This window comes from Pituophis catenifer, unplaced genomic scaffold, assembly GCF_029215685.1.
Source record: "Pituophis catenifer annectens isolate HBS135680 unplaced genomic scaffold, rPitCat1.0.hap2 SCAF_1, whole genome shotgun sequence".
Lineage (NCBI taxonomy): Eukaryota > Metazoa > Chordata > Lepidosauria > Squamata > Colubridae > Pituophis > Pituophis catenifer.
The window spans coordinates 173,017,443-173,038,129 of NW_027256881.1; the positions used below are offsets into that span (position 1 = coordinate 173,017,443).

Genomic DNA, 20,687 nt, shown 5'->3' on the forward strand with positions numbered 1-20,687 from the left:
GTGGTTGGGGCATATTGGATTATTGTAATATTGAATGGTTTGCCTTGGATTCAAACTGAGATTAAAGCAATAGGCGTGAAAAGTGCATATAGAAAGCATCCCCTCCCACTGTCCATCGTAAATCATCCAATCCAAAGGTCTCCCAGGGTCAGGTGGAAGCACATCTGGCAGCGTCATCAATCAGGAATGCCACAACGGTTACCCGATAGCCACGCCAAGGATTCAGTTTTGTTTCTTCCAAAGCCACGCCCCTCCTCCAGCACGCTTCCCCCCCCCCAAGCTCCCTAGCTCTCCTCCCTCCCGGTTCCTATGGCAGCCAAAGCCCTCTAATTCACTCGAGAGGGCTGGATTGGTCTTCGCCTGTGCCCTGGTAGTCATTGGCGCTGCTAGTTGTGTCGAAGGGATGATAGGACAAACCACTTTCTCCTTGGTGCTGTTGTATTGAGGCAATCTGGAAAGTGCATCTGCCATGAAGTTCTTTCCACCAGGAAGGTATCGTAGAGTGAAATTAAAACGGTTGAAGTGCTGGGCCCAACCAGTTGTTGGTGTGAAACAACTGAACTTTCTTTGGCGCCCGGACATCACGTTTATTCACCCATTCAGCTTGAGATAATGGGAAATGCTTCCAAGCCACCAAATACTGCACTTTACTGTGATGCTTCCTAGAATCCAAGATTTCCTTAACTTCAAAATGTTGTTCCCCTTCTATCAGTATGGGGACTGGAGGCGAATCCTGGTTCGGACGCATAGGGGACGAATGTTCCGGTTTCAGTAAACTAACATGAAATACAGGGTGAATTCGTCTCTAATTTTTTGGCAATTCCAATTCAACTGTGACTGGGTTGATGAGTCTAGTGATTGGGAAAGGCCCCACATACTTTGATCTGAGCTTTTTTGATTTCTGGGAGGTCTGTAAATATTTGGTGGAAAGATAAACCATATCATCCACTTTGTAAACGTGTGCCAGGCACCTCTTTTTGTCAGCTTGGGCTTTATGTGCTCGGTGTGCGTCATCTAAAGCTTTTCGAATTACTGCCCAAGTACCCCGTAGTTGTTCGATCCACTCAATTAAAGAGGGGTTCTGTGGGTTATCCTGTGGTAGCTCTGGGATTGGCACAAACTCTTGGCCAGAGGCCACCTTAAATGGAGTGAAACCGGTGCTGCTATGTATGGAGTTATTATATGCCACCTCTGCAAATGGCAATAAGTCCACCCAATTATCTTGCTGGTAATTTATGTAACATTTTAGGTACTGTTCTAACACGGCATTGGTTCTCTCACAAGCCCCATTTGTCTGTGGGTGGTGGGCGGAGCTTAACCCCTGGGCAGAGCCTATTATCCCTAAAAACTTCTTCCAAAAGTTGGAGGTAAATTGCACACCCCTGTCCGAGATTATACGTTTTGGAGCCCCATGTAATCGATAAACGTGCTGAATAAACAATTTTGCAAGGGTTTTAGCTGAAGGGATTTTAGAACAAGGGATGAAATGCACTTGTTTGGAAAACAATCCGTTACTGCCCAAATGACTGTGCACTCCCCACTCTCTGGCAGGTCTACAATAAAATCCATGGATATCTCTTTCCAAGGAGCATTTGGCCTTGCCACACTCTGAAGTAAACCAGGTGGCTTCCCCGGAGGGCTCTTAGCTGAGGCACACACCAGACAGCTAGCTACATATGCCTCTATGTCCTTTTAGAGTGCAGGCCACCAGAATTGTCTTTTAACGAGATGTAGAGTTTTAACAAATCCAAAGTGTCCTGCCGTCTTGTCATCATGAGCGTGCTGCAACACCGCTACTCTTAAACTGGCCGGAACATACATTTTGGCCCCAATCCAAGCTAGTCCATCACGGAGTGTACATTCATTCGAGTGGGTTCGGAACCACTCGTCAGTCTTTAGAGCTTCTTGTAGTTTCTGAAGCAAATCACCCAAGAGGGCTGGATCGGCCCTCGTCTGTGCTCTGGTAGTTACTGGCACTGCTAGTTGTGTCACAGGTATGATAGGCCAAATCACTTCCTCCTTGGTACTGTTGTATTGAGGCAATCTGGAAAGTGCATCCACCATGAAGTTCTTTCCACCAGGAAGGTAGCGTAAAGTGAAATTAAAACAGTTGAAGTGTTGAGTCCAGCAAGCTTGCTTTGGTGACAGCTTATGCGGTGTTTTCAAAGCCTCCAAGTTTTTATGGTCAGTCCAAACTTCAAAAGGATGCTTAGCTCCTTCAAGAAATTGTCTCCACGTTAACAATGCCCATCGCACTGCAAAAGCTTCCTTCACCCATATGGCCGATCTCCTTTCGGTCTCTGACAATTTGCGGGACGTATAGGCACAGGGTTGTAATTTCCCTTCTGCATTCTTCTGCAGAAGTACTGCTTCTACTGCCACGTCGCTCGCGTCAGCCTGTACTACAAAAGGTTCTTCCATGTCCGGATGTTTGAGGACTGGTTCAGCAGCAAACAACCGTTTCAACTTTTCGAATGCCGCCTGACAGTCCATAGTCCATTCAAGGGCTCGTGAGGGCTTTAGTCTTACTTCACCTTTTGTTTTCAGAAGATTTGATATTGGCAGCACGATTTTGGCGAATGAGGGGATAAACTGTCTATAGAAGTTAGCAAATCCAAGGAAACTTTGTAGTTGTTTGCGGGTGCGTGGGGCGGCCCATTCCAATACTGCCCGAACTTTTCCAGGGTCCATCTCTATTCCCTCATGCGATACGCGATATCCAAGATAGTCAATTTTGCTTTGGTGGAACTCGCATTTAGAGAGCTTGGCATATAGTTCAGCAGCCCTGAGTTTTTTCAGGACCGTTCGCACTAACTTCACATGGTTGTCCATGCTCTCAGAGTAGATAAGAATGTCATCCAAGTAGACCAGGACCCCCTTATACAGGTGCTCATGCAGTACTTTGTTAATCAATTGCATGAACACAGGAGGGGCTCCTTGTAGTCCAAAAGGGAGCACCCGAAACTGGAAACATCCCAGTGGGCAGTTAAACGCCGTTTTCCATTCACCCCTCTCCTTAATTTTTACTCTGTAGTATGCCTCTCATAAGTCCAGTTTGGTGAAAATTTTCCCCTTTCCTAAATGTGCTAGCATTTCCTTCATGAGTGGCAGGGGGTAAACGTTTTCCACGCAAATAGCGTTGATATTCCTATAATCAACTACCAAACAAAAGGAGCCATCTTTCTTTTCTCGGAACATTACAGGCGCCGCCACCCTTGGTCTGGCTGGTTGGATAAAACCCCGTTCTAGGTTTTTATCAATGAAGTTTCGCAATTCCCCTTGTTCTCGAGGTGTCATGGGGTAGATCTTTGGCTTTGGGAGTTTCACCCCGGGGAGTATTTCAATGGTACAGTCCATAGCTCTGTGGGGGGGTAAGCACATCCGAGGCCTTTTCACTAAAAACTTCTCGGAGATCCCAATACTCCTTTGGAATCTTTTCCTCCCTTTCAATGTGGCCTATTGCCACTTCTGCCCTTTCGTGTTCTACTCCGTCCTCCAGGGGGTTTTCTTCCCTCTCTAGTCTTGGTTTTCCGGTGCGAATGCGCAAAACCCCTGTTTTCCAGTTAACCCGTGGGTTCCATCTACGGAGCCAGGGCAGTCCAAGTATGAGGGGTCGTTCCATGCCAGGGGCCACAATAAACCTGAGGGTCTCTACGTGATACCCCAATTGCATTTCAATGGGTTCGGTCACAAAGCTGGCTGGGCCCCCTCCTGCAATCGATCCGTCCAACTGACAAAACGCAATGGGACTTTTTAACGTTTTTAGCCTCAGGCGTATTTTCTCCACCACTTTCGGGCTGATTATGCACCTGGTGCACCCAGAGTCTAATAGGGCTGACATCTGCGCATGTGCCCCTGTGGACAGCACCCTTATTTCTATGGGGATGAGCATGGGGCCCTCAGTGTGACTCACCAGATCATCGGAGTCGGAGTCCGTCCCGCTGTCATCCGTGGTGGTTGGAGTTCCCAACTCACCCTGGTTTTGGGGAGCGAACTCAACGACTTCTCCTTTCAGGGCGGTTTCGCGAGCTTTTGCGGGTGCTTTGTCAGCCTTCTTTGGTCCAGAGCCAGTAGATTTTGGCACTGGCTTGGAGAAACATTTGGCGGCCCGATGGCCTTCCTTTCCACATTTGAAACACATGAAGGGCTTTGATTTTGGTTTGAATTCCACTCTCCCCGCGCCCGCCTTTGGCGCTCCTTTGTGGTAGAAGGGGGATGACGGGTCCCCTGCACGGCCCCCTCGGAGTCAGCTTCGGGCCAGCTCGATTTCTACATCCTCAGCTACTACGTACCAACTCTGCAAGTCTTCGGGGACCCCCTGTGCTCTACAGTCTTTGTATATGTCTTCATTCAGTCCGTCCTTGAAACTCTCCAGTAGGGCCACTTCTGACCACCCTGTCATGTAGAGTGCCAGTTCTTGGGTGTATTCTGCCACCGATCTCTGGCCTTGCTGGATATCCTTCATTCTGAGTCTCACTTTCTGCTCAGCTAGGTGGTCTTCAAACTGCCTCCTAAGAGCCCCCATGAACAGGTTGTAATTCCTCAGCAAGGGAGAGTTATTATTGTGGAGGACCACCATCTATTCAGCTGCTACTCCCTCTAAGACATTCGTGATGCATCTCACTCGTGCCGCATCTGATAAGTAATCCTCCCCCCAGTCCTGCATGTGGTTCCACACTTGGGTCAAGAAAAGCCCCAAGGTCTTCGGGTTCCCATCATATTTTCCAGTTAGCGGGGGAATTTTTGGCTTTTTGCATCTGCGGGGTGGGGCCTGCAAAGCTGGAGGTCCCTGGGCTGCTGCATCCCTTGCTTGAGCTCCAGAAACCTGAGATGTTTCTTCCCCAGCTTCCTCTTCTTCTCCCCCACAGGCTGTCTCTTCTGGATCCAGTCTGGGATAGTCTCCTCCCTTCCCCACAGGGAATACATAAGACTCACGTTTTTTCCGGCTTTCCTCGGCATCGCGGAGGAGTTGCATCGCCTGAACAATCATGAGGCTCTCCTTTTGCTCTTGCAGCCACACCGCCTCTCCTTTACGAGGTCTGGATTTGTTTACTCCTTGGGGGGTCCTCCCCAGGTCCGGCAACCTTCCTAGTCCCCTTGACCATCTACCTTCCTCTGGCTCCTCTCTCAGCCGAATTTTTTCCATCCATTCTGCAGCTTCCTTCTCCGCTTGAAGTGAAGTTATAGTAGAGCCAGCAGCTCCCATCTGGTCTCCTTCACTCTCTTGGTCAGACATATCTTTGGTTCAGCCCCCTTGGTGTTTATCCGGGATGGCTGGAGATGAGATTCTGCCTAATGTCAGGTGTGCTTCCTTCAAAGTCCAGGTAAGAATGACCCAAACTCCATTGTTTATAGAGAAAGGTACTTTTCTCTATAAAAGTACTTCTTTAGAAGACGAAGTGAACGCAACCAAAGAAAAGCAGAATCTAAGGCAATACGCACGAAAATTGCATATAGAAAGCATCCCCTCCCACTGTCCACCATAAATCATCCAATCCAAAGGTCTCCCAGGGGTCAGGTGGAAGCACACGTCTGGCAGCGTCATCAGTCAGGAATGCCACGACCGTTGGCCCGACGGCAGCTTCAAAGATACAGTCCGGTGGCTTAACTATTGGTTTCGTTTTCCTCCAGCACACTCCCCCCCATGCTACCTAGCTCTTCCTCCCCCTGTTACTATGGCAGCCAAAGCAGAAAAGGTGGAGGCTGACATCTCTTGTTTGACCACGTCCAGCTTGCCTTGATTCATGGATCTGACATTCCAGGTTTCTATGGAGAAAAAATCTTTACAGCATCGGACTTTCCTTTCACCACCAGATAAATCCACAGTTGAGCGTCCTTTCAGCTTTAGCCCAGTCGCTTCATTCTTTCTGGCGCTAATAGTACTAGCCCTCTGCTCTTCCCCAGTAGCATATTGGACACCTTCCGACCTGAGGGGCTCATTTTGCAGCATCATATCTTTTTTCCTTTTGGTACTGTTCATGGGGTTTTCATGGCAAAGATACTGGAGTGGATTGCCATTTCCTTCTCCAGTGGATCACGTTTTGTCAGAGCTCTCTGCTATGACCTGTCCATCTTGGGTGTCTCTGCATGGCATAGCTCACAGCTTCATTGAGCTACACAAGCCCTTTCGCCACAACAAGGCAGTAATCCATGAAGGAGGGGAAGATCTTAGAAAAGATAATCAAGCAGCAAATATGTGAACACCCAGAAGCAAACAAAGTTATAACCAGAAGCCAACATGGATTCATCAAAAACAGATCATGCCAAATAAATCTTATTTCATTATTTGACAAAGTGACTAAATTAGTAGATCAGCAAAATGCTGTGGCTATAGTATACTTAAGATTTCAATAAGGCATTTGACAAAGTAAACCACAACCTACTTCTTGGTAAGCTAGAAAATGTGGGATAGACAGCACCATCACCAGATGGATTTGTAAATAGCTAAGAAACCATTCTCAATGTGTAGTCCTTAACAGAACTACATCCAAATGGAGGGAAGAAAGCAGTGGGGGTAGGTACCCCAAGGTTCCATTCTAGGCCCAGTTCTCCTCAATAGCTTTATAAATGATCTAAAGGAGGGAATAGAAGCAAAACTCATCAAATTTGGAGACCGCACTATGCTGGTAGGATTAGCCAACACCCCAGAAGTTAAGCTCAAGATCCAGATGGATTTTTACAGACTTGAACACCGGGTCCTATCTAACAAAATGAAATTCAATGTAGATAAAACTAAAGTTACTTAGTAAACTAAAGTTTACTTAGGCAAGAAAAATCAATTATATAGATACAGACTAGTTGAAACTTGATTCAGTAGCATTAAATGTGAAAGGGGTCTTGGAGTTCTAGTGGACAATCACTTAAACATGAGGCAACAGTGTGTGGCAGCAGACAAAAAAGCCAATGTAATACTAAGCTACATTAATAGAGGGACAGAATCAATATCATGTGAAGTATTACTATTGCTGCCAGACCTGCCCCAGCTATGACCCTAGGAAAAAAGACCCTCGAGTCCATTTGGTTGAAGTGATAGATTATTTTATATGGATTGCTGGATCCAGTAAAAGTAGGCTACAAGTAAAATCCAAGCACAAAGGGTTACAAACTTTTGTCTTTCACCCCTGCCCTCCTCTTAACCATTTCATCTTTGGCCAATGATGAGCTGCATAGGTGTTTTGAGAACTGTTCGTATGTTTGGACCAATCGACCTTCCATTTTCAAGCTTCATGGACTTGAAGATTGGCACAGGCTGTTTTCTTGCACCACTGGTCTCCGTCAAACTGTCATTCCACCCTCCCTTTTTCCCATCTAAGCCCCCTACATGTATATTGCCCATTTGTTCTTCTTCCCCTCACCACTAACAGTTGATGGCAGGATCCCAGCAAGGTACCAAGCTGAAGAAGGCAGAGCTGACAAAAGCTTTACAAAGACTTAGTAAGACCACACTTGGAATACTGTATCCAATTTTGGTCATCACAACATTAAAGAAAAAATTGAGACTCCGGGAAGAATGCAGAGAAGAACAATGATGATAATGGCCCAGAAGCTAAAACTTATAAAGAATGGTTGCAGGAATTGGTATGTCTAATCTAATCTAGTGAAAAAAAGGACAAGGAGACACATGATAGCAATGTTCCAATATTTGAGGGGCTGCCACAAAGATGAATGGGTCAACCTATTTTTCAAAGCATTAGGAGGCAAGACAAGAAACAATGGATGAAAACTAATCAAAGAGAGAAGCAACCTAGAACTAAGGAGAAATTTCTTAACAGTGAAAACAATTAACCAGTGGAATGGTTTATCTTCAGAAGTTGTAGGTGCCCATCACTAGAGGCTTTTAAGAAGAGACTGGACAGCCATTTGTCTGAAATGGTATAGGGTCTCCTATACCATTATAGGGGGGTTGGGCTAGAAGACCTCCAAGGTCTCTTTCAACTCTGTTATTTTATGTTCCATGTTTGCAGAAGTTTCATTACCCAACTAGGTAATATCATCAGTGTTGATATTATATGCTACACAGTGTCTGTAACTTTCCCATGATCTTCTAAAGAAATTACTAAATTAGAAAATGAGATGATGTTAATCTGGAATGGTTAACTTTTGACAAATCTGTACTGACTTCCAATAATTTCATTATAAATAAAAGAAATATATTATTTAGGTGGCTCCTGCCAGAAGGGATGTTAATCACCTGGCAAGGGAGGAAAATAAAAATAGACAGTCTGAGCACAGCACAAGACTTCCTCGATCAGTTGAGAGGTGCGGAGGAAGAACAGAGCAGCAAAGAGGAAATAGAGACAATAGCAGTAGAAGAGGAAACCTTGCACCAGCGAGATACTAAGGAAAGATTCACGGAGGAGAAGAAGATAGAAGAAGAAGCCAAAGGGAAAAAAGCAAGACCAGTAAGAGCCGTACAAACAAACAAAAACTAAAAACCAGATAAGGAAAACAGGAATGAACGATCTGAAACTAATATCAGTAAATGTCAATGGACTAAACAATTATAAAAAGAGGAAACTAACACTTACAAAATTAGCTAAACAAAATGTAGATATAATCTGTCTACAGGAGGTGCACATAAAAAAGGATGAGGGTAAATGTTTAGAATACAAAAAAATATGGTAAAACATTCACTTCACTAGCAGAAAAAAAGAAGAGGGGGGTGGAAATCTATGTTAAGAAAGGAATTGAAGCAGAGCTAAAGTTTAATGATACAAAGGGAAGAACCCTTATGATTGAGATTAGGAGAGGGAACTCCAAAATATTCGTAGTAGGTATATATGTACCAAATAAAAAGCAGGGAGAATATTTCAAGAAACTTCACGAGCAATTAGGAAAAATGGAATATAATGAAATTTGCATAATAGGTGATTTTAATGGTATTGTAGATTTGGACAAAGATTATAAAAGCAATAAAACTAAGAAAAATAAAAGGGCAAATCTACCGAGAGCTTTCTTTGACTTAGCGGACGAACTGAATTTAATTGATATATGACGAACTCTACACCCAAATGACAGACAATATACGTTTTATTCAAACCCACAAAAGTCGTGGTCTAGAATAGATATGGCATGGGTTAGCAGGAAGCTTGGATTAGAAATAGGAATGGCAGAAATCAACCCGAACACCTAGGCAGATCATAACCCCTTTGTCAGGTGTGCTTCCTTCAAAATCCAGGAAAGAATGACCCAGACTCCATGATTTATATAGACAGGTACTTTTACTAGAAATGAAGTGAATGCAACCACGGCTAAGCTGAAATTAAAGCAATAGGCGCGAAAAGTACATATAGAAAGCATCCCCTCCTACTGTCCATCGTAAATCATCCAATCCAAAGGTCTCCCAGGGTCAGGTGGAAGCACATTTGGCAGCGTCATCAATCAGGAATGCCACAACGGTTACCCGATAGCCACTCCAAGGATTCAGTTTCGTTTCTTCCAAAGCCACGCCCCTCCTCCAGCACGCTTCCCCCCCCAAGCTCCCTAGCTCTCCCCCCTCCCGGTTCCTATGGCAGCCAAAGCAGCAAAAGCGGAGGCTGACATTCGGCCCCTCTGCAGAAGAGATGTTAGTCCTAAACAGGGAAGAGAAAAAATGCAACACAGAAATTACGGTTTATCAGGGTATTTGGTATGAAACAATTGTACTTTCCTGGGCGCCCGGACATCCCGTTTATTCACCCATTCAGCTTGAGATAAAGGAAAATGTTTCCAGGCCACCAGATATTGCACTTTACCATGGTGTTTCTTAGAGTCTAGAATTTCCTTAACTTGGAAATGTTGTTCCCCCTCTATCAGTATAGGGACCGGGGGAGAACTTTGGTCCGGGCGCAAAGGGGATGAGTGTTCTGGTTTCAACAAGCTGACATGAAATACAGGATGTATTCGTCTCAGAATTTTTGGCAATTCCAATTCAACTGTTACTGGGTTTATGAGTCTAGTGATTCGGAAAGGACCCACATACTTGGGTCGAAGCTTTTTTGATTTCTGGGAAGTCTGTAAATATTTAGTGGAAAGATAAACCCTGTCACCCACTTGTGCCGGGGACCTTTTTTTGTCAGCCTGGGTTTTATGTGCTCGATGTGCGTCATCTAAAGCTTTTCGAGTTACTGCCCAAGTACCCCGTAGCTGTTCTATCCACTCAATCAAAGAGGGGTTTTGTGGGTCATCCTGTGGTAGCTCGGGAATCGGCACAAACTCCTGACCAGACGCTACCTTAAACGGAGTGAATCCGGTGCTGCTATGTATGGAGTTATTGTACGCCACCTCTGCAAATGGTAATAGTTCCACCCAATTATCTTGCTGGTAATTTACGTAACATCTCAAGTACTGTTCTAACACGGCATTGGTTCTCTCACAAGCCCCATTAGTCTGGGGGTGGTGGGCGCAGCTTAACCCCTGGGCAGAGCCTATCAACTTTAAAAACTCCTTCCAAAAGTGGGAAGTAAATTGTACACCCCTGTCCAAAATTATACATTTTGGAGCCCCATGTAATCGGTAAACATGACGAATAAACAATTTTGCAAGGGTTTTAGCTGAAGGGATTTTAGAACAGGGGATGAAATGCACTTGTTTGGAAAACAGGTCCGTTACCGCCCAAATGACGGTGCAGCCTTCACTTTCTGGTAGGTCCACAATAAAATCCATGGATATTTCTTTCCAAGGGGCATTCGGCCTTGCCACACTCTGAAGCAAACCGGGCGGCTTCCCCGGAGGTCTCTTAGCCGAGGCATACACCGGACAACTAGCTACATATGCCTCTATGTCCTTTTTGAGTGCAGGCCACCAAAATTGTCTTTTAACGTGATGTAGAGTTTTAACAAATCCAAAGTGGCCTGCTGCCTTGGCATCATGAGCGTACTGCAACACTGTTACTCTTAAACTGGCAGGAACATACAATTTCGCCTCAATCCAAGCTAGACCATCACGGAATATGCATTCAGTTGAGTGGGTTTTAAACCATTCATCGGTTCTCAAAACATCTTTCAGTTTCTGAAGTAGCTTACCCGAGAGTGCTGGATCGGTCTTCGCCTGTGCCCTGGTAATCATTGGCGCTGCTAGTTGTGTCGAAGGGATGATAGGACAAACCACTTTCTCCTTGGTGCTGTTATATTGAGGCAATCTGGAAAGTGCATCTGCCATGAAGTTCTTTCCACCAGGAAGGTATCGTAGAGTGAAATTAAAACGGTTGAAGTGCTGGGCCCAACGGGCTTGCTTTGGCGACAGCTTACGCGGTGTTTTCAACGCCTCCAGGTTTTTATGGTCAGTCCAAACTTCAAAAAGGTGCTTTGCTCCTTCTAGAAACTGTCTCCATGTTAACAACGCCCATCGTACTGCAAAAGCTTCCTTTTCCCATATGGCCCATCTCCTCTCGGTTTCTGATAATTTACGGGATGTGTAAGCACAGGGTTGTAATTCCCCTTTTCCGTTCTTCTGCAGAAGTACTGCTCCCATGGCCAAGTCGCTCGCATCAGCCTGTACTACAAAAGGTTCTTCCATGTCCGGATGTTTGAGAACTGGTTCAGCAGCAAACAATTGTTTCAACTTTTCGAAGGCCGCTTGACAGTCCATAGTCCATTCAAGAGGTCGTGAGGGCCTTGGTTTTGCCTCACCTTTAGTTTTCGGAAGATTTGTTATTGGCAGTACAATTTTTGCAAACGAGGGAATAAACTGTCTATAGAAGTTCGCAAATCCCAGGAAACTCTGTAGTTGTTTGCGGGTACGTGGGACGGCCCATTCCAATACGGCCCGAACCTTTCCAGGATCCATCTCTATCCCCTCATGCGATACGCAATATCCAAGATAGTCAATTTTGCTTTGGTGGAACTCGCACTTAGAAAGTTTGGCATATAGTTCAGCAGCCCTGAGTTTTTTCAGGACCATTCGCACTAACTTCACATGGTCGTCCATGTTCTCTGAGTAGATAAGAATGTTGTCCAAGTAGACCAGGACCCCCTTATACAGGTGTTCATGCAGTACTTTGTTAATCAATTGCATGAACAGAGCAGGGGCTCCCTGTAGTCCAAATGGAGCACTCTAAACTGGAAACATCCAAGTGGGCAACTAAATGCTGTCTTCCATTCATCCCCCTCTTTAATTCTCACTCTGTAGTATGCCTCCCGTAAGTCAAGTTTGGTGAAGATTTTCCCCTTTCCTAGGTGAGATAGCATGTCCTTCATGAGTGGTAGGGGGTAAACGTTTTCCACGCAAATCGCTTTCAGATTTCTATAATCAACTACCAAGCGAAAGGAGCCATCCTTCTTTTCTCGGAACAATACCGGTGCCGCCACCCTTGGTCTGGCTGGTTGGATAAACCCCCGTTCTAGATTTTTATCAATGAAGTTTTGCAATTCCCCTAGTTCACAAGGTGTCATGGGGTAGATTTTTGGCTTAGGGAGCTTCACCCAGGGAGTATTTCAATGGTACAGTCCGTAGCTCTGTGGGGAGGCAGCACATCCGAGGCCCTTTCACTAAAAACTTCACGGAGATCCCAATACTCTTTTGGAATCTTCTCCTCTCCTTCAATGTGGCCTACTGCCACTTCCGCTCTTTCGGGTTCTATACCTTCCTCCAGGGGGGGATTCTTCCCTTTCTAGCCTCGGTTTTCTGGTACGAATAAGCAGGACCCCAGTTCTCCAGTTAACCCGTGGGTTCCATCTACGGAGCCAGGGCAGTCCAAGTATTAGGGGTCGTTCCATGCCAGGGACCACAATATATCTGAGACTTTCTACGTGATCTCCCAATTGCATTTCAATAGGTTCGATCACAAAGCTGGCCGGCCCCCTCCTGCAATCGATCCGTCCAACTAACAGAACGTAATGGGCCTTTTTAACATTTTTAGCCTCAGGCCCAATTTCTCCACTACTTTCGGGCTGACTATGCACCTGGTGCACCCAGAGTCTAATAGGGCTAACATCTGCGCATGTTTCCCTGTGGATGGCACCCTTATTTCTATTGGGACGAGCATGGGGTCCTCTGTTTGACTCAACAGATCATTGGAGTCGGAGTCGGAGTCCGTCCCGCTGTCATCTGCGGTGGTCGGAGTTCCCAACTCACCCTGGTTTCGGGGAGCGAACTCAATGACTTCTCCTTTCAGGGCGGTGTCGTGGCCTTTTGCTGGCGCTTTGTCGGCCTTCTTGGGGCCCGAGCCGGTAGATTTTGGCACTGGCTTGGAGAAACATTCTGCAGCCCGATGGCTTTCCCTTCCACATTTGTAGCAGGTTAAAGGCTTCGATTTGGGTTTGAATTCCGCTCTCCCCCCCCAGCCACTTTTGGCACTCCTTTGCAGTAGAAGGAGGATGACGGGTCTCCTGCACGGCCTGCTCGGAGTCGGCTTCGGGCCAGCTTGATCTCCACATCCTCAGCTACTATGTACCAACTCTGCACGTCTTCGGGGACCCCCCGCCCTCTACAGTCCTTGTATATTTCTTCATTCAGCCCATCTTTGAAACTTTCCAGTAGGGCCGCTTAATGTCAGGTGTGCTTCCTTCAAAATCCAGGAAAGAATGACCCAGACTCCATGATTTCTAGAGACAGGTACTTTTACTAGAAATGAAGTGAACGCAACCACGGCTAAGCTGAAATTAAAGCAATAGGCGCGAAAAATGCATATAGAAAGTATTCCCTCCCACTGTCCATCATAAATCATCCAATCCAAAGGTCTTCCAGGGTCAGGTGGAAGCACGTCTGGCAGCGTCATCAATCAGGAATGCCACGACGGTTACCCGATAGCCACTCCAAGGATTCAGTTTCGTTTCTTCCGAAGCCATGCCCCTCCTCCAGCACGCTTCCCCCCCAAGCTCCCTAGCTCTCCCCCCTCCTGGTTCCTATGGCAGCCAAAGCAGCAAAAGCGGAGGCTGACACCCTTAGAAATAAGGTGGAAGAGTGTAGAGAAAGAGAAAGAGAAAGAAACAACAGAGATGGAGGTTTAATGCCAAATTATTGAGCGATAAAGAATGTGTAAAAAAACTTAAAGAAGAAATAAAGTCCTTTTTCACGGAAAATGAAAATCAAGGAACACCTCGTGAAATAGTATGGGACGCAATGAAGGCCTACTTAAGAGGGGTTGTGATATCATACAGTGCATATAAAAGTAAAGAAAAAAGAAAGTCCCTGGAAGATTTTTTAAACCACTTAGGAGAAATGGAAAGAAAACTCCAAGAAAACCCGGGAGATGAAACAGCAAAAGAAAGTTGGCTGATGTGGAGACACAAACTGAACATCATTGACCAAGAGGATTTAGCACAAAAAATAAAAAGAAGAAACAATATTATTTTGAAAATGCCAACAAGTCGGGCAGGTGGCTAGCCTATAAATTAAAAAAGGAAAACGAAAAAGGGACAATTCATATATTAGAAGACTCCAAGGGCAAGTTGTTGAACAAAGAAGAGGACAAACTAGAAAGACATAGGGAGTTTTATGAGATTCTATATAAAGAAGAGGAGGTTCCAGAAGGAAAAATAGAGCAATATTTGGCAAACACAGAGCTTCCGCAAATAACAGAGGAAGAGAGAGAAATGCTTAATGGAAAGATAACAGCTGAAGAACTAAAAACAGCTCTCTCTAAACTTAAAAACAACAAATCGCCAGGCCCAGACGGATTCCCAGGGGAAATATATAAAAAATTAGAAGAAATATTACAACCAAAATTAGTGGAAATTTTCAACGATGCATTGACGGGTTCTAAAATTCCAGAATCGTGGAAGGAAGCGCATGTCACACTAGTGCCAAAAGAAAGTGCCGACTTAAAACAAATTCAGAACTATAGACCAATTTCCCTTCTAAATACTGATTATAAGCTATTTATGAGCATAATGGCAGAAAGAACAAAAAAAATACTAAATACTTGGATACACGAAGATCAAAATGGATTCCTTCCGGGGAGGCAAATTAGAGACAATTTGAGAACTGTGTTGGATATCCTAGAATATTATGAAGAACACCCCGAAAAACAGATGGCCTTAGTTTTTGTAGATGCCCAAAAGGCATTCAATAATTTAAATTGGAAATTTATGATTAAACAAATTGAGGTAATGGAATTTGGAACAAATTTTGAAAAGATGATAAAAACTATCTATGATAATCAAAAGGCGAGCATTCTAGTAAACGGAGACAGGACAAAAACATTCCAGATTAGAAAGGGGGTAAGGCAAGGATGCCCCCTGTCACCATTATTGTTTATTTTGGCCCTAGAAGTCCTACTACGGAAAATCAGAAATAACGAAGAAATAAAAGATTTAAAGATTAGGAAAGAGGTTTATAAAACGCAAGCATTTGCGGACGATGTAGCCTTAATCTTAGAAGACCCTATAGAATAGGGACAAAAAGTGCTAGAGGAATTGGGCAAATATGGAGAGGTGGCAGGCTTTAAATTGAACAAAACTAAAACCAAAATATTGACCAAGAATGTAACCGAGGTACAGAAGAAAGAGATAGAAGAACTGCTGGGACTACAGGTTGTTAAAAAAATAAAATATCTAGGAATTTGGATAACCACAAGGTGTTCGTCCTTAAAAGATGATAATTATACCCCTTTAATTAGGAAAATGAAACAAGACCTGGATAGATGGAAGAAAATAAAAATGTCACTTTAGCCGCGATTAAGATGAACATCCTCCCCAAAGTACTATTTCTATATCAAAATATACCGGTGAACTTAGATAAAAAATTTTTTTCAGAACTAAACAAAATTATTAGGGAATTTGTATGGGAGGAGAAAAAGCTGAGGTTCTCTCTTAAAATTTTAAAGGATAAAAGAGATATAGGAGGATTTGGACTTCCCGATTGGGAAACATATTATAGGGCAGCTAAGCTAGTTTGGATAAGAGATTGGGCCACCCTGGAAAATAAGAGGATTTTAACCCTAGAAGGCCACGATCTGCAAAGAGGGTGGCACGCATATCTATGGGACACAGAGAAGAATAAGAAAACATATTTCCATAGACATAAAATTAGAGATTCATTGATACAAACATGGACTGGAATTAGGCAGAGATATTATTAAAAAGTCCCAAGATGGCTCTCCACGATGGAGGCCCTGATCTATCCCAATAGATGGGGAATGGAGAAAATGTGTAAGTATAAAGACATCTTAGACGAAGGAGGAAATCTTAAATCTAACGATGCCTTGAGGGAGGAAGGAATAAATTTAGATTGGTGGACCTATCTACAAATAAAATCCAGGAATCAGAAAGACAAAGAACAATGTGGCTTAGAACTAGGATATAATGGGCTGGATAAAGTCCTGATGGGAACAGGTAAAAATATTGTGGCTAAATTATACAATTATTTATTAGATGAAGATAGAGCTGAGGATATAACAAAGAACCAAATGAGTGCATGGGAGAAAAATATTGGACACAACATAAATTTTAATGAATGGGAAGAGGCATGGAATAAGAACTTTAAATTGACCAGAGCCGCGACATATAAGGAAAACCATTATAAAATGCTCCACAGGTGGTATTTAGCCCCGGCTAGGCTAGCAAAGATGTATCCTAACATACACCCCAACTGCTGGAAATGTGGCTATGGTCAAGACACCTTCTTTCACATGTGGTGGACATGCCCTGAAGCAAAAGGATATTGGAGTAAGATTAGGGGATGGCTAAAGAAATAATTGGGGAAGACATTGAATTGACACCGGAAATATTTCTCCTGGGAATAGTAAAGAAGCCATATGGAAAGGAAAAGAATCATTTAACAATACATATAATTACAGCTGCTAGATTGGCCTACGCACAATATTGGAAAGAGAAAATCCAGCCACCAGAAGAACTTATAACTAGGAAAATACTGGAGTGCGCAGAGATGACCAAACTAACCCATGAAATAAACGATGATGAAAATTCAGAATACTATACCGTGTGGGGAAGGTGGTATGAATGGATGAATGATAGAGTGAAAGGAAGAGAAAAAGGTGTGTTAAATAAAAGCAAAAAGTAGCCTAAATGACACCAGATATATATTTTGTACATATGTATAAACACTGCACATCCGATATTAATGGAAATGTTAATTTATATATGTTTATAAATTCAATAAAATTTCCAATAATTTCATTGTTTTCAAGATGTCTCAGATTGGTCACTTTGATTGTACTGAAGGCCTCAGATTGGTCATTTTAATTGTACCGAATGCAATGCCAATGCATAACTTGCAATAGATGTAGCATTATTATTCTCCTGCTTGAAAATGGTAGCTGAACTGTAGCGGTAATTTTACTATATCTCACAAGAGAGCCAAAGGGTTTTTTAAATAGGATATTGGGAATGTTAACAACACAAAATAAATATATATATACTCTACAAAATGCATTTGAATGTTTGTGGACAAAAATTGGTGTTTGAGTAATTTGGTTTATGGGTCAATAATCTCCATTTTCTGGAAAAAGAAAACTAAGCTTCAGAGTGAATGCATTATGCAAATTTGATAACATGTTTTGGGCCCAGCCATGATAAAATTGATAAAGAGGGCATTAAACTAAATTCTGTGATGATTAGCAATAGCAATAGCACTTAGACTTATATACCGCTTTAGTGTTTTACAGCTCTCTCTAAGCGGTTTACAGAGTCAGCATTCTGCCCCCAACAATCTGGGTCCTCATTTTACTGACTTCGGAAGGATGGAAGGCTGAGTCAACTTTGAGCCAGTGAGACCTGAACTGCCAAACTGCTGTCAGCTGGTGATCAACAGAAAGAGCTGCAATACTGCATTTTAACCACGGCTCTTAGAAACAAAATTAGAAACAAAAATTCAGAAGAAACAGCTTTAGATGAAATTGTATGTCCTGGGATAGAAAGAGTGAACAATGAATGAATGAGTTTATTTGTCTATTAGGTTTATTTATCCACTTCACGAAAAGAGACTGTGGGAGACTTACATTTTGTAGGAATATAAAGTAAGGAACAAGAAAATAAAATGCAATAAATATTAGAATAGAATACCAAAGAGACCAAAAGTAACATAAGAACAGAAATAACAAAAACTACTAAATTACTGAGGTGAACCAAAGATTGATCAGAACAACTGCCATAGGATCTAGCTACTATCTGTTTAGTCTAGTTTTGATAGCTAAAACAGTCAACTGTCCTTCCTCCCTGGTTCCTTAATGGCAGGTAAAATAGCCATTGCTTTCATATCACTGTTCTGTGACCAAACAAAACTGTTTTGTGAAAAGCTGACATAATAAAATGATAATATTGCGTAGGCCTTTTCTTTTAAATTCACATTTATGTTATTTACAAAATTTCCATCCTGTCTTTCATTCAGCAATTCCAGGCAACACGCACAGTGCTCTTTCCCAAGTACTTAATTTTTTTATTCTCCCCTTCAAGTACAAATGATTTTAATGGCATTAAGAAAGAAATTGTGAGTCAGTAGACAAAGAAAGGCAGAAAACTCTATTAAACGTGCTCTTAATCTGAACTGTAGAAATCTTCAGTGATAAATTACAAAGTAATTGTAATGTATAACTTAGAGGAGTGATTAAATGTGAAATATTGTCATAACTGAGAGATAGACAGGTGTTTTACATTTTAAAGAATATAAAATCTTTTGCAAAAGAAACAAAAGGGCTCCTATTTCCAAGACCTAAATTCCAACATTCATCCTCTATATTCTCAACTGCAAGGAAGAATACTGCTTTATTGTTTAAATTGATTTCAGATGGCATAATTTCTTCAAGGTTACTTTGCCTAATGTAACATTGTTATAAAAATCATGTATATAAATCATTGTATTGACATCGCTAGATAACCAATAATAAGCAAATATTTATTTATAATGCTAAACAATAAAATGAAATCATTAAGAAATGTTTAAGAACTCCTACCAGGTCACTGCCAAATCATGAACTTTCAATGTGTTGCTCAGTCTATATATTCCAGACTTCAATGGCCGCACACATTTTTTTGCACAAGCAAGGTATGGATTTACTTGGATACCTTCAGGAAATTCTGAATCCTTAAATCAAAATAGAGTAAGAAAAATTAAAATTAACTAATTTATTTATTTTTTATTTATTTATTAGTCGCATTTCTATGCTGCCCAACTCCCTAGGGACTTTAAGCAGCTTACAGCAAAAAACAATGCGAACAATATCCCGTAAAATTTTTTTAAAAGAAAACATTAAAAACCCATACACTCCATTCCATGGCCAGGTCTCGCAAGATCACCGTAGCGAGATCAACGGCCCTTGACCCAACAGGCTTTTTTAATAAATATTGCCTAGATTACATATATCTGATCTCGGATGGACCGAGTGCACCCCTTTTGGTCCTGTTAGACCTTCAAAGGTAGTTAATTCGATTGGTAAAATACTTGTGGCTATCTATACTACTTCTAATTCCACACTTACTTGTGTGGGCAGTTGCAGCCAGCAATCATGCAGTAGCCTAAATGGCTCATTCCAATTCCAGGGCTGTGATTCTACTATTATAAATAATACTAGCTCAAATTCTAAATTTATTACTGGAATACCACTACCACCACCACTCTTGATATATCTGGCTCCAGTTGTTTAAAAAAGCTCTGAAAGCCTCCTCTTTTCCTAGGCTTTGGGTTATAATGGGTGGGTGGATTCTGTGCATTAGGTTATATTTTAATCAGTGGTGGGATTCAAATAATTTAACAACTGGTTCTCTGCCCTAATGACCGGCTGGGTGGGCGTGGCCACACTGCACCCACCCACCCACCCACCCCCGTGCCCCGTTTTGGGCCTAGTAGGCCTCCCTGCACTTACCTGGGAGCCCTGGTAGCGCAGCAGACTAAAGCACTGTTATTAACATCAGCTGCCTGCAATTACTCCAAGTTCAAATCTCAACAGGCTCAAGGTTGACTCAGCCTTCCATCCTTTCTAAGGTAGGTAAAATGAGGAGCCAGATTGTGGGGGCAATAAGATGACTTTGTATAAATATACAAAAGTATGAAGGCTACTGCTTAACGCATTGTAAGCCACCCTGAGTCTTCGGAGAAGGGCGGCATATAAATCAAATTAAAAAAAAAAAACGGGGCACGTGGGGATTTCTGGAAGGGGCGGAGCAGGCTTCCGGTGGGGCCTTTAACGACCGGTTCAGCCAAAGTGGTGCAAATCAGTTGAATCCCACCACTGATTTTAATGGTTACTTTTTATGGTGTTTGGTGGTTTTTTCTTTACTTTAATTGTATTGGATTGTATTTATTATGTCTTGTCCGGACTCATTGGGTAGCCTTATAAACTTGTAAAATAAATATATAAATAAGAACATCTGTACCTTTGGATATTTCTTGCTCATCTGTTTTGCTGGATCTTTGGCTGAATCATGTACATTAACGGCAGAATGCACTTTCTGTTCCTTGGCTTGTCTAAGTGCTCGTTGGGAAGGTCCCACTAATCCAGCCTCTCTATCACACCAATGACCAACTATAAGGCACAGACAATTTATTACAGAGAAGTATAGAAATTTAACAGAAAGAACATTATTGCAATTATTTAAGAACTTCTTTTTATACTACCCATTTAACAGAATTTTTTTTTTCCCAGAATGGTAAACCACAATAGAAATTGTAATTTCTGTTCCATCAAATTATAGAAAACCTAAGTTGTATTGAGATCTAAATAGGTACTATAAATCCAATTATTCAGAACGTAATCTAATCTTGATTTCAGTACCTAACTAGGAAAAATGAGATTGTTTGTTTGTTTGTCAGTT

The 20,687-nt window shown here is 42.7% G+C and overlaps 1 protein-coding gene across 6 annotated transcripts in view; it reads right to left on the minus strand.

Moving 5' to 3' along the window:
- The window catches only part of SPAG16 (sperm associated antigen 16), a 581,714-nt gene that overhangs the window by 482,122 nt on the left and 78,905 nt on the right, over positions 1-20,687 (minus strand). For all 6 annotated transcript variants that reach the window (XM_070933195.1, XM_070933193.1, XM_070933192.1 and 3 more), the window contains 2 exons: positions 20,250-20,398; positions 18,830-18,960 (listed from right to left, as the gene is read on the minus strand). In XM_070933195.1, coding sequence (XP_070789296.1) covers positions 18,830-18,960; positions 20,250-20,398 — 280 coding nt within the window. The remainder of the gene's footprint in view (positions 1-18,829; positions 18,961-20,249; positions 20,399-20,687) is intronic.